Below are 14345 nucleotides of genomic sequence, written 5' to 3' on the forward strand. Positions count from 1 at the left end.
TTGATTATGTCCAGGTTAAAGCCATAAAGTGCCATTTAGCCAACGTGCAATGTGACCTGCATTAAGAGTGCGAGAGAGGCAGAGGAAGAGTGAGACAAAAAAGAAGTGCAATTTGCCGTAAGCAAAATGCAACTTATAATAATAATAATGACAAAAGCAGGGAGCCAACAACAACAAGAGGGGGTAGCAGGTTTTATATTTTTTTTTTTTTTTCAGCGGGGGCGTGTCTAGGGGGATAGCCTAATGGCCTGGTCATTGTTTGTGTGTTCGAGTGTGTGTTCGAGTGTGTGTGAGTCGGTGTGTGTGTCTGTAAGTAGTTTTTAATAAGCGCTGCCAAGCAAATAAATAATTATAATAAATAAATAATAAAGTACAGTCAGTCACACAATAATACATAACCCAGTATGTATGTATGTGTGTGTGTGTGTGTGTGTGGCTAATTACCGGCACAATGAAACAAGGCTGTTTTAGGGCGGTTGGGCATGGCTCTTGACAATGCAACGAGACGAGTTCGACGTATGGAGTTCAGTAGCTTCTACCGTTGCGCTCCCCTACGCCCTAGTTTTTATAACTTATTAAACGTTTGTTTTTCCTTTTGTTTTTTAAATGTTCAATTTGAATGCAAGCTGCATATTCTGTTTGTGATTTTCTATGGGTCTGGCCAAGCCAATATGTGTATATACCCTGAATTTAGAAAGAGTCCACTCAAATTTATATAGATCACAGACATTGAAAATATTACTAAAGGAATAGCAGCAACCTTTAATTTAAACATAATCTTTGATCCAAAAGATGTAAAGAAGCCTGTTTTCTTTTAGTTAGTTTCTCTTTCATAAAAATACATATCCTTATTGGAAGAAAAACCATGTATTTACAGAACTGACCTCTTTAGATCTGCACTATTCACAATCTCTATGGCAAATATGTTTGCTTATAAACGGATTTAAGTTCCAAAAACAAAACCTTTAACGTTTTTTCTTTCGTCTTCATTCCAAGCCAAACTTAACTAAGAAGATCCATTCGATTTGGTGGCCATTCCCATTTACCAAACTTTGATTTAAGCCATTGTTCTTTAAAGAGTATCTGTACGACAGCTTTTGGCCACATTTTTCCTCATAGTTACTTAATGTTTTCTGTTGTTTTCTGTTGTTGTTTTGCTCAGCTCATTAGACAGACGCACATCACTTAATGCATAAATACTTGTGTCTACGTATATGCAAATTATAATTGCATTTAATATATATATATATACATATATATGGTTTTGATAATTATCACTGATCGATTGAATGAGGCAAATGCAAGTTTTTATTACGCCATGTGCTGGGTTAATTCCACACTCGGGTGTATAGTCAAGGCAAATCTTTAACCCCCCAAACCCCTTATTTTAGTTAATCGATTTCCAAAAAAATTCGATTAAGCAAAAACACAGTCAGACGATATCGCACTTAGATATATATATTTGAAATATTTTGCAACCCCAAAACAAATGAGATAAGGTTTTAAGGCCAAGCAACCCTCTAAATTGGTATTTGCAGCTCCCGCTCCCGCTGCCGCTCCTGCTCCTGCTGCGTGTCCAGGCCCCGCGGCCGAACTCTAATTATAATCGCGTATCGCATGTGCCAAAGCTCCAATGCGAAAAAGGACTTTTGTCAAAGCACACAGCACACTCGTCGATTCTCCTCCTGCAACACCCTCTTGCATTGCTGTGTCATTAACAACCCACACTGCCATGGCAAGGTATTTGCATTAATTTTGCAAAGAAAGAAGAAATAAAAAACATTACAACGAACGAACGAACGAAGAAATTTCCATAATGAGCACGTACACAATCACTTACCCCGGACTTGTTCTCCCCACATTTCCCCCGTTTCTCTGTCCACCTCTTGCCTACTTGCATGCAATTTGCCAAAAACAAAAAAAAAAAAGAATCAAAATAATGCCCAAAGAAGGGTTTTTGCATTGTCCTAAGGGTTGCAAAAAAAAAAGACCAAAAAAAAAAGAATATATGGCTAAAAAATGTTTTATAATTAGTTGCCCGTTGCCCGGTTTCAAATGCAGGCTGCGTTTTTTCTGTTTTTTTTTTTAATTTTTTGCTTATATTTTTTTTTTTTTTTTTTTTTATCAAATATTTAGACGTTGATTATGCCGCTTCAGCTACCAGCCCTTCCTTCAACTCGGGTACAAATGATTTTGGTGCGTGCTCAATTGGGGAGTTTTTTTTTTTGCCCAGAACTCAACCCGACCCTTGTGGCATTATTCATTTTCTTTTGTTTTTCGCTAATTTAGCAAAATTATGCTTTCCACTCCCCGCTCTTTGCGTTGCTTGTTCTAGCTGTCTCTTTCTCTTATATCTCGATGTCGTGTACGATTTCGTGTTGCATTTGCCACTGCCTCGATATTATACAATTGCTGCAACATGAACAGAAAGGGCCACAGGACATGCAATTTTCGACCTATGGATTCATATATGTATATGATTTCCTTTTTTCAAAATGCTCTATGCCCGAAAGGGTTAACAGGAATCGAACAAGCAATCGTATGGAATACCTGAGATATTTATCTGGGAACACAAAAGTTTTTCAAAACACTTTCAACTTTCTAGTATTTGAAAGAACTGAAATGCAATTCGGCGGAAAGAGTTTGGTTTCTCCTATTTGTTCAGGGTTAGTTAAAACTATCTAAAACTATCATTTGATCAGTTGGGATAGGTATAGGATGGGATAGGGTTTGTTTTAGAAATTGATCATTTAGTTGAAGAGTAAATAAGAATCCTGAATCCTGCCATTTGAAAAAGGTTTAACGTAATGATTAAAGATGAACTCTTTGCTGAAATGTTGGAGCTCTCAAATGGTTGGTTTCGTTTTGTGTTCGATCACAAAAGATAGGGCATCTACTTAGTCAATATGGGAATTCATTTTCTTGGGCCAGTTTACCATTTCTCATTATTTCCTGCTGTAAATGAATTAAAATTGCCAAATGTGGGCGTTTTAATAGGGGTGTAGGGGTTAGGCTGGCTTGGACTGGCCTGGCCAGAACTAAGAAGATGAAGCAGGGGTTGGCTTTTAATGCAAATAAAAAAAAATACTAAAAAAAATGCGAATAACTCATTACGCGGCGCATTAAGGACAATATGAATGTGAATGAGTATATATGTTTGACTATGATTGTGTGTGTGTGTGTTTGGTGTCTGAATTGAGTTGGCAGGACCTCACGCTATGAAAGGGTTGCTTTTTTTTTTTAGTCTCCGAATGGGCATGACTTTGACTTCCTCTTTATATTCCACTGTACACTTTTCTCTGGGGGGCGTTTGACTTGCACATGTATTGTTGTTTCTGCTGCTGTTGTTGCTGTTGTTGTTGTATTGAATACGCCTCTGGCATTGTTGTTGTAATTGTTGTGTTATTGGCATCGCCTAGTGCGTGCTCAGTTTGAATCACGCAAATTTCATTATTATTATTTTTAATGATTTGAGTGGTAAAAAAAAAAGAGAAGAAAACAGTCAGCGCCAGAAAAAAAACAACAACAATTGTTGGGAAATGGAACACAAATCAAATTGGCAAACGTTGGCCATTCCATCAATTGTTATACATTATAATTAGCCGATTTTCAACAGATACCATAGCAATGTATTAACTATCTTTTGGTTAGTGTTTAAAAGACACAAACTAATTGCTAGTCGTCTATACATAGATTCTAAACTATTCAAAAATATATTTTCGAAGGGCTATTAAAACAAATTCTAAATTCTAATCGATTTTTAATTGAAGTTTAGGTTTATTTTCCCCACACCCTTTTAGTGTTTCTATCAAAGGGTTCTATTAACAATCATTCTAAAGAAAGTTGTTCAGAATTATTTCGAGTATTGATAAACAATTGTTGATATTGCCATGGAACAAAAAAAAGCATTAATGAACTTACAAATCGAATTATGCTTCAAAATTAATCACTTTTTTAAACCAAGCTCAAACCATTTTAATTATCTGATTATCAGATGGTAACAAACCTAACAAAATAAAACAAGGAGTTTTCTCCTTAAGCCCACTTTGCTTCTGGGTGAAGAGGACCAACTGGGAAATCTTTTTATTCATTACTCGCCTAAGAGACTGGACTCATGATTCTGGGACACATATGATCATAGCACTGATGCCAGTTGATCTGTGGAACAAAATCTATATCTCTTAAGTACTAATGTATACTTAAATTCTTAATGTGTCTAGTTGGAGTTTCTTATAATCAAAAAGGATCACTAGGCGAAACCTTTTAGTTGGAATCATATAAAAAATGCATTTGCATTTAAATTCATTGAAAGTTATCTGGTCATTATAGTTAATTTAACTTAACCATGCAAATTCCGTTATAATACTCTTAATAATAATCTTTTCCGACTACGACTGCACCTTGAGAGCTTAAAGTTTGCCACTCTTCATAATGGTTTATATAACCCAACATGCCCATTAAAATAGCCCACCCACTTGCATTTATATACATACATATACATACATATATATATATAGCTTACTCCCGTTTGTATTTCCATGTGTAATCGTGTGTAATTTTTAAGAAAATTGCACGTTTTGCCTGGCACCCCCTCAGCAACATCGGCAACAGCAGCAGCAACAACAACCCTAAAACAATGCATAAAACTTTTATGCTTACGTGTGGTGTGAGTGTGTGTGTGTTTGTGTGTGTGTGTGGGTATGTATGGGTGTGTGTGTTGTAAATAAATGTTGCATAAATAATTTTAACTCAATGACTTAATGTGGCCTGAGAGCCTGGGCCATTATTGATTTTATTTCTGCTTACTGCAAAAACTTTTAAGCAGCCAAAAAGTTTCCATACGACGCCCCTCTTCAAACACACCCTTCTGACCCCTACCCCGCTCACACTCCTTACACCATACACATTATGGAAACTTCCTTGAGAGTTGGAGAGGTTTAATATACATTTTGACTTAATTACAAATCAAAAAGCAGGCATAAATTTAATAGCCAAAGCCTTGGTCAAGAAGTTGCTGTTGTTGTGGTTGTTGTCGTTGTCCGGTTTGGTTTCTAATCGAAAAAAATTGCTTTGTGCTACATTTGGTTGCCTTACAACGATGGCGATGACGACGACAACGACGACGACGATATCCTAAGCATAAATGTGCTACAATTTAGTTTGACTATTAATTACAACAAGTTGCTGCAACATGTTCTGCCACATTTGTATATATACATACATAGGTACTTACCATACATGTTTCCGCAAAAGAAAAAAAAATATGGAAAAATTATTGATGATTTTATTAATTTGAATATTGCCAAACGAATTGCTGTCGAAGACAAAACGTTGCACTGCAACCGTGCAAACAACCGCCCAAACTTCTTTTCTTTCTTCTACCAATAGAAAGTTGCATGGAAATTGCAATTTATAGCTTGGCAGCAGCAGCGGCAACAACAGCAGGGAAAATGAGTATAATTAGACCGGTTTGTAGTCATGTTGCAGATGGCATGTTGCCGGCTTTGCCATGGCAAATGAAGCGAGCAGCAGTTGCAGCAGCAAACAGCTTGATTTGAATTATAGTTTGGCCCCGGCTGGGGCGATAATTAATCGTGCTATTTAGTGTGGTACATGAAATTCTACCAGTTTGCGCTTGGTTATTGATTAGATTTCGTTGATCGTTGATGTTGATGTGTGCTGTTCGATGTTGCTGTTGGTTGCTAGTGTCGCAGGAAGCGACAAAATGTTACGAGTGTCTGTGTTTGGCTATAATTTGGTTAGACTTTTAATATGCGCAAATTGTACTTAATTTGCTTGCACACTATACAAAATATAAAAACTTTCACAACATGTTGCCAAAGTGCGAAAGGAGAAGCGAGTAAGTAAGCTAAGACTCATTAGGCCTTACAGTAAAAACAGATAAACAAATTGATCTTGGTCAGTTTTTATTCTCAATTTACTCTGCCTAATTCTCTTCTTTGTTGCATTTGTTTGTAGTGTGTTGACGCATACTTGAAATAATTCTATAGCTGCTTTTCTTGTTGCTGTTTGTGCACTTTCGTGTTTTGTTTGGCTTTTTTGTTTTGCATTGTTTTTTTTGGTTCGTTTTTGCTGTTTCTTATGCATATGCCAGATGCCTGTTCCTCCGCACTTTTGGTCTGTTTCTCTGCTCTGCACTCCCTTTAGGCCAAGACCAAGACCAAGTCCTGGCCATGGCCAGACATTTGCATGCAATGTACAAAATTAATTATTACGCCTTCTCTACCACTTCCAACAACAAGCAACACCAACCAACTCCTTTCCCTCTACCTCAAGCTCATTCCTGGACTACACCTACCCCCCCTCCAAAAAAAGCAAAAAATCTACAACACGAAGCTTGGCCATTGCATGTCCTGCTGCTACTTGCAAGCCAACAGAATGAGAGGCAGAGAGAGAGAAAGAGAGCGAAAGAGTTCTGGCATTTGAACTACCTACCTCATGCCTTACTCCCACCAACAACATCTTTGTCCTTTCTGTTTGTGGCTCATTACGGGGATGTGCAGCAGCTACTGTGTTTGTGTGTGTGTGTGTTACTGTGTTGGAGTGTGGCCGGAAAAGTGCGTTGCGTTCGTTGACTGCAGCCGGTTGCCGGCTGGTAACCAAACGAACACAACATCAGCTCAAAAGTCCGTTTTGGACTTTTCTCTCTCTTTCTCTCTCTACGTTCTCTGAATGCAGTTGACTTGCATTATTACAACTACAGACAGGGAACTGCAGAAAGAGAGACACAGAATAAGAGAGAGAGAGAGAGAGGAACTCACTCGTACAGGCATAAGCATATGCATTATGCATTAAAATCAACGCCCGTTTTGTGTAGCTTCTTGTCCAGACAATGCAACGAAAAGTCGAAGACAACCACAGAGCCCCCTTTCTCCATTCACCCCTGACAATGCAAAGTCCACAGGATCAACAAATTTTTGTGGCCTTTGGCACATATCAAGGTAGAAAAGGCACACATAAGTTAGAGAGACCTATGCCCAGGTACCTAAACATCGATGTTTTTTTTCAGCCAGAAGTCCAGGCTCTGGTTTGGTAAGCTTTTTATGGAAAATTGTTGCCAACATTTAGGCGACTAAGTCTAACATTTCAGACAGCTAACAAAGATGATGAGCTTATAAAGGAGTAAAAACCGTAAACACTATAAGAATGTGAAATGATGCAACCCACTTAAGATGAGAGATAGCAATGGAGATGCAGAATACCTCTTAAGCAGTTGTAAATTGTTCGCTATTTCCAAAAAATATAGAAAAAGGCATTTTATCAATTTTTAAATTATTTATTTTCCCATTCTTTTTAACAGAATTGAAAATACAAGTTTACCAAATTCTTACAAATAATGGGAATATTCTATAATATTAAAGAAGATTACATTTTTATTAGTTTTGTTTTGTTTATTTTAGTTTAATTTAGGTTCAAATTATGACTTCATATTCTAATTAATCAAAATGTATTCAATTTTTGTAATAATCTTTCCAAATTATGAGCTTTGATTCTTAAGAGCTATTGATTTTTTAGTCACATCCCTTGAATTGTATACCAATTATTTTTTAATTTCTAGATCCTTGTTTTACCACTTAGTCTTTCGTACATGTATAAAAGTTCTTAATTCTCTCTTAGACTCTGTCTCTGTCTCTGCCTTTGCCTCTTTCTCTGTGTCGTTCTTGCTCTTCTACATGAAAAACTTTCTTGCCAGACATGGCAGGCTTTTGCTTTTACTTCCTCCTTCTACTTTAGCCTGACCCTCCTTCGTACCGGCAGGGCACATAAATTATAATGCAGAGTAGGTGTAAAATTTTCGATTACGACTGGCCTCCCTCTCAGCTCACCCCTCTGTCTGCTACGGTCTGGTCTTTTCCACCTTGAAGCAACCACCATGAATGGTTTTGCTTTTGCCTTTTTGTATCCATCATCCCACCGGCGGGCAAAAGTGGTTCGCTACGGTATGTTGTCCAGTGCAGAGAAACGTCGCAAGGACATGGACATGTGCAATGAGAGTGCACAGGACGACTTTGGAGTCGAACAGCAGCAACACCAACAACAACATGGTTTTGCATTTGCAAAATTATGTGGCATGTATGTATGTATGTGTGAGTGTGTCTCAGCCACACACACCAGCTTCTTCTTCCTGTTTGGGTTTGTTTGTTGTTGTTGTTGTTGCTGTTGCTGGTGTCGCTGCATTGTGGTCAACCGTTGGGCAACAGGGATAATTAATGAAATTAATGCGCCTGGGCATGAGTTTTAAGTGCACGAAATATATTCGATAAATGTAAATTCTAAATTATGAGACTGTAGACCAACTCTTACCCTCTTAACTGTTGCTGCAGTCGAAGGGAAATTACAAAAAGTTGTTTCTAGTCTCTGCACTAAATAAATAATGATGATTAAATTTTACCTCCCATTTCATTCTTTTCCCATAGGTCACACAATGCCATCAGCGAATTATCAGTGACATGGCCGAGGGCTGTGAGGACTCTGCCGGTGCCTCTGAATCGACAACAACGGCGGCAACGACGACGACAACAACCCCATCATCATTGATAACCAAGACGAAATTACAGTTCAGTCAGCTAGATAAGATGCTGGGCACTGTGTTGCCATGCGAGGCGGCCATTGGTGCCACACCAGGCAGCAATGCGACCAACAGTAATACCAATAGCAACACCAACAACAATAATAACAACACCAACAACAATAACTCCGCTGCAGCGGACAATAGCATTGTGAAGCGAGAGTTTTGCGATGGAAGTATATTGCCCGGTGCTGGGGCAGGCGCCACAAATAACAATAACAGCAACAACAACAATAACAACAACAATCCAAAAATGCAGACCAACAACAAGACAAGTAGCGGCAGTGGCAATAGTAGCAGCAGCTCCTCATCATCATCATCGTCGTCTTGTTCCTCAACATCATCGTCCAGCTCATCGACCAGCACCTTAACCAGTTGCACCACCGCCGCCATAGTGCCCTCCCAATGCTCCACAAATGCCAACAAATCACCCGGTTCACCCTATTCCCATAGCGGTGGCGGGCCAATCTCTGGAAATATCCTAGGAGCAATGGGTGCCAATAGTGTGGCCAGTCCGCTGCGTGAGGCCAGCCCATTGCCACCAAGTCGATCGCCATTGAATGTGGCAGCAACTGCCGCAGCAGCCGTAGCAGCTCAGCAGCAGCAGTCACCCTGTGGCGGTGCCACACCCGCCTCCCCGCCATCGGCCTCCTCGAATAGCTCGTCTCATGTGCTGGCACTCAACATTAAAACCGAGTCGGTGAGTCGCTCTTAAGAGAATGCAAATGCAAAACCGATTTAAATGATATGCCAAATATATATATATACTTAAGTCCATACAAATATTCTCATATGTATATGTATATATTATTCACTTTTTTAATTGAGCAACTGCATGATATGGTATGAATGGTTTAGGACGATGATGGCGTGATTATGGAAAATAAGTTCTAAAACTGACACCAGATAAATTCAGTCTTTCTTTCACTACACTAAAATATTCAATTATGCTGCGTGACTTCACATGAGTCACTATCGATGTGGCACTTGCAACCTCTCTGGACTTATTTGGATTTTGGGGGTGGGGAAATTCGGTTTCCATTTAATTAGCATGCCAGTATTCCAAGTTTTGATCATTAATTAGTCACAGCTAGCTGTGCAACTGCAGTCTAATCGATATTCTAAAATCTGCCACAAAATGTTGCAACCCAATATTGACGCGGCGAATGACCGGCCAATCAAGGGCAAGCAGCACAACACAAAGTTGCCTCGAGCCGCAGAGAACAGAACCAGAATCGTGCTCTAGAATCGGTCACAACAAATACACAACAGAGAAAAATAACAAGAAATACTTTTGTCCCAATTTTAATGATCATAAAAAAAGAGAGAACTTTGTGCAATTGTCAGCAATAAATAAGAAAAAAAGGGGAAAAAAATAGAACTAAACACCAACAAGAACAACATTTTCGCATGTCCTCGATTTTGGATTTTTCGGGTTTTTTTTTTGTCTGCCTGCTGGCGCATAAATAGTTGACCAGCTAAAAATCGCTGAGACGACAATGTGGTGATCCATTTTCAAGTTTATGTTGTCTACCCTGTACAAGTCATATAGGGCAGAAGGTTATATTGGGTTTACTAAAATCTAACAGACGAAAGTTTAGTCGATATATTGTATCGACATTTTAATAAATTTGTCAGATTGTAGAATTTTGAAAATGGATTTTTGAAAATTATCGCATAATTCGTTTGCGAGTTTAGAAAAGTATCCTAGTGAGATCATAAAAATATAACTTAAATATAGTAATCAAGCTTTGATCATTCAAAAGTAGTTAATAAAGTCAAGTTTTCTTTGCATATCCTTACAAGTCCAGGCAATATATAAACATGTCTCTCAATTAGCTTCTGATATCGCTAAAAGTTTATGAGGAGCAATTCTTTTATTACTTTAGATATTAGATATTAGTGACTAAGATTAATAAACATAAAGTTTATTAGAAAGTAATGTAAAAATGCTCCAAACAGAAACAAGTTTAGCCATTCACAATAAATTGAATATATAATATACATATATCATTACTACTTCATCAATCATTCTGTAAAGCAAATATTTAATTAGATTATAAATCAAGTTGAATCTACTTGAATATGTTTGTCTTTCTATTTATGTATTTGTAAGAACCAATTAAGATTGGATCTTGTGATTGTAAATGATAGCTAAAGGATGTGCTACAGGGTAACACAAGTTCGTGGCTTTCTGTAACTTGACTTGGATTTTTCATAAAATGATCAATAATTAAGGGAACACATAATAGCCTGAAAAGAGAAAGAGTTCAAATGAGACATTTGATGCATAAACACACAAATAATTTCAAGTGGCAACTTGAGCTGAGGGCAAATCCAAGCCGCCTTAAAAGTAAGATCAATAAACAAATTTGTAATTTTTGTTAGTACTAAAAACCCGTTCAACTTTTAGAAATAGTGTTAAATATGTTCAATCGCTTTGTCTCTGTCTCTGACACAATCAGCACGCACACACACACACACTCCCCCACCCCAGCAGCACCCCTTTCCACGCTCTGACTAAGCCAAAAAATGTTGTAAAAAGCAATTAATAAAAAAAAAAATAACACAAAATAAAGCAATCACGCAGATTGAGAAGCAAAAAAAAAAAAAAAAGAAAAACAAAAATTACAAAAAGACAAACAAAAAAGTGCATAAAATTTATGTGCCTGCAGTCAAATGAGTAATCGCCTGAGACTCTGGACAAAGCCGCAAACATTTATTGAAAATTAACCAGCAAAAAAGAAGAAAAAAAAAACTTACTACACTCGACAGCAACAAAAAGCCAAATAATAAGCGCAAAATAATCAGCACACACACACAGACACAGATATATACACACACACACACACACACAGTCGGCCACAACAACAAAAGCGACAAGAAATAAATTTATTATTGGCAAAAAAAACGAGAAAATCCAGGTGCAATAAAAATCGCATTAAAGGCCAAATAGGAAAATGGCAAAAAAAAAAAAAACAAACAAAATAAAACTGCTAAAGTAAAGCGGGAGACAAAATACGTTCTTAATGCCACCAAAATGTATCTTATAGATACAATCTAACTAAGCATATATTTATTCTTAGAAATTTCTTTATATAATTTAATTAATTATGATTGGAATTTTTCTTGACCAGCTGCTGTGACTTTGTGTGACTCATGGCCAACTAATGAGCTGCAGTTGGCCAAGTCTATGGTGGCGGCCTGAACCCTGGTGAAAGTACAGTCCACAGTCATATGTACTTCACTCCAATTTCAGTTGCAGAGTTGCTAATTATAAGCCGCACACTCACACTCACACACACACACACACTCAAATACACAAAGATATCTGTACACATTGAATTCTAGGCGAGAACATGCCACGCATGCGCAATGAACTGCGATGGTGGCTTCCATGTCCATGTCCATGTCTTGTGGTCGTTCTCTCTACGTGCATGCCAAGCGGATTTGCACCAGGTGGGTGTGTGTGAGAGAGTGTATGAAGACTCGATGATGATGACGATGATAATGATGATGATGATCAACATGATAATGACAATGATGATGATAACCGGTTTAAGCATTTTTAAATGTTGCAAATACTTGAGCGGGGATTATCCAAGAGGCATATGGTGGAGAAGGTGAAGGCTCGGCCTGATTTTGTTTCTGCATCTCTCTCCCTCTCTCTTTCTCCGGCTATTTTTCTCTGTCTTTCTTGGTGTGTGCCTCACTGTTGGATTGCATGTAAATCGTTTGTAATTAGTTAAAAGTCTTGACGCGTAGAACCTGAACTGTACCTTTTGCAGAAAAAAAAGGAGCAGACAATAATTGCTTATTAAAATGAATGTAAAATATGTTTATGACTAAGCGACTCGAAAATTGACTGCAAATGAGGTGAAGCAAGTTAAATGTTCCAGGGGGAAACCAAAAGCAGCTGGCTGCCTATACATATATTCAATTAACATAAAAACTATTTGTTAGTCGACAGCTTTTTTGGTTTGGTTTGGTTTGGCTAGGTTTATTATCATGCCACTCTTGATTGAACGTCAGCAAAGTTGTTAATAATTAAGATGAAGGCAATTTGCCATTTGTTGTACATACATTTTTTTTCTTGCTGCTTGTTGCTTGCGTCAATGAAATGAAATTAAGGCAACAGCAGCAACTACAACAAGTTTGATGATTATTGACATTACGTGAACGTGTATAAGAAAGAAAATGAGAGAGAGAGAGATAGAGAGAAGAAAAATACTACTCTTGCAACTTGGATTATAATTAATTTATAATTAAATGCACTGCCAATTTTCGCAAAAGCCACGTTGCATGCAGCCAACTAGCAACCATCTGACGGGGCAACACCACAACAAAAGCCACAATACCGAAAAGCTTTGGACACACAAATTGCTTTGTAATTTATTTGCAATTAATTTTAAATTAATCCAAAAAAAAACCAAACGAAACAGGATTTGGTATCTTGTTTATGGAATTTGTCAAGTTACTTGGGTGCAAATTGCCAAGAGAAAGATCTACCAAGTGGGACCATAGAGGTAGAGATGGAAGGGATCAGTATCTCTAGGCGTTAATAATGTCTACTAGTCTAGATTAAAAAGTGGCATTAGATAAGTGCATTTGTATTCGAAAAAAGTTCAAAATGCACCACAAGGCGAATAGTTTATAGTAAAATGAAATCACTTTCTCTTAAACAATACAAAGAGTGTATTTATTAAACAATTTAAACAATAGGATATACATAAGGATAGCAACAATTTATAGGAACATTTGATAATGAATATATTTTCCGCTTAATTGTTATTAATCTAACATTCACATAAATCTTTAAACAATCAAGCATAAATATAAATAAAGAAATACGCTTTAGATTAAGATTAATATCCTCTAAGCAGAAAACTGATTTTAGTAATGACTCTCGATAAGGTCAACAAGTAGGTATTAGACATTGAATAATGAGAAAAACTAATTTAATTAACTTGATGTTTATTAATTAACAAGTCAAAAATCGATATTACTTTTCACCCTCTCTATCTTATCTCTTAATATCTCTTCACAGAAATTCATAAAATGAAAGGATATAATTATTTTATCCTATTTCTGAATTCATTCTCTGGATCCTTTTTTATAATAAATGATTAGACTAAAAAGAAATTAGTATTTGAGAAATGTCTGAGAAATGTGTCCAATTTAATATTAATAGACTTTAAATATGATAGAGTTTATCAATTCTTAATCTTGGGTAAAAGCGTTGATTAATTAGTAAGAAACTTAAAGAAAATGATCTTAGAAATTGTTATATATTTGGATCCCATTATCACCGATTTCCACATTAAAAATAATATTGCAAATTCCTAGACATAATGCTCTAAGATTTTGTTTCAATTGCAAAGAAGAAACCGACAGAAATGATAATCTCTGGCAACAAATAATTTTTAGAGAACAAACTAAAAGGCCTTTAAGGATATTACTTCTAAATGAATCATTCATCTTGACCTTTGTGCATGCCAGATGTTCCCATAAACCAGATTATTTTCTCAAGAGAAAGGGGAAAATATGGCCAGAAGAACAAGACACAGCGTCTTGTTGTGGGAGGAGAACTTACATATAATTAGCGAAACGCGATTTGGGCCAAAACAAAACTAAAGGAGAAAATGCAATGGCCACTGGCCAAATGAGAAGACTCTGTCGCCCTATTGCCCCGGCCCGCTCATCCTTCATAGAGTTGGTTTGGCATTAAAACAAAATTTAATATGGCCAAGTTTTA

The 14345-nt window shown here is 37.1% G+C and overlaps 1 protein-coding gene across 6 annotated transcripts in view; it reads left to right on the top strand.

Annotated features, from left to right (window-relative positions):
* Positions 1 to 14345, top strand: part of pdm3 (pou domain motif 3) — a 93869-nt gene that overhangs the window by 29348 nt on the left and 50176 nt on the right. For all 6 annotated transcript variants that reach the window (XM_068291240.1, XM_068291245.1, XM_068291241.1 and 3 more), the window contains exon 2: positions 8439 to 9290. In XM_068291240.1, the coding sequence (XP_068147341.1) occupies positions 8439 to 9290 (852 nt within the window). The remainder of the gene's footprint in view (positions 1 to 8438; positions 9291 to 14345) is intronic.

The sequence above is a fragment of the Drosophila tropicalis genome, unplaced genomic scaffold (assembly GCF_018151085.1).
Source record: "Drosophila tropicalis isolate 14030-0801.00 unplaced genomic scaffold, ASM1815108v1 contig_593, whole genome shotgun sequence".
NCBI lineage: Eukaryota > Metazoa > Arthropoda > Insecta > Diptera > Drosophilidae > Drosophila > Drosophila tropicalis.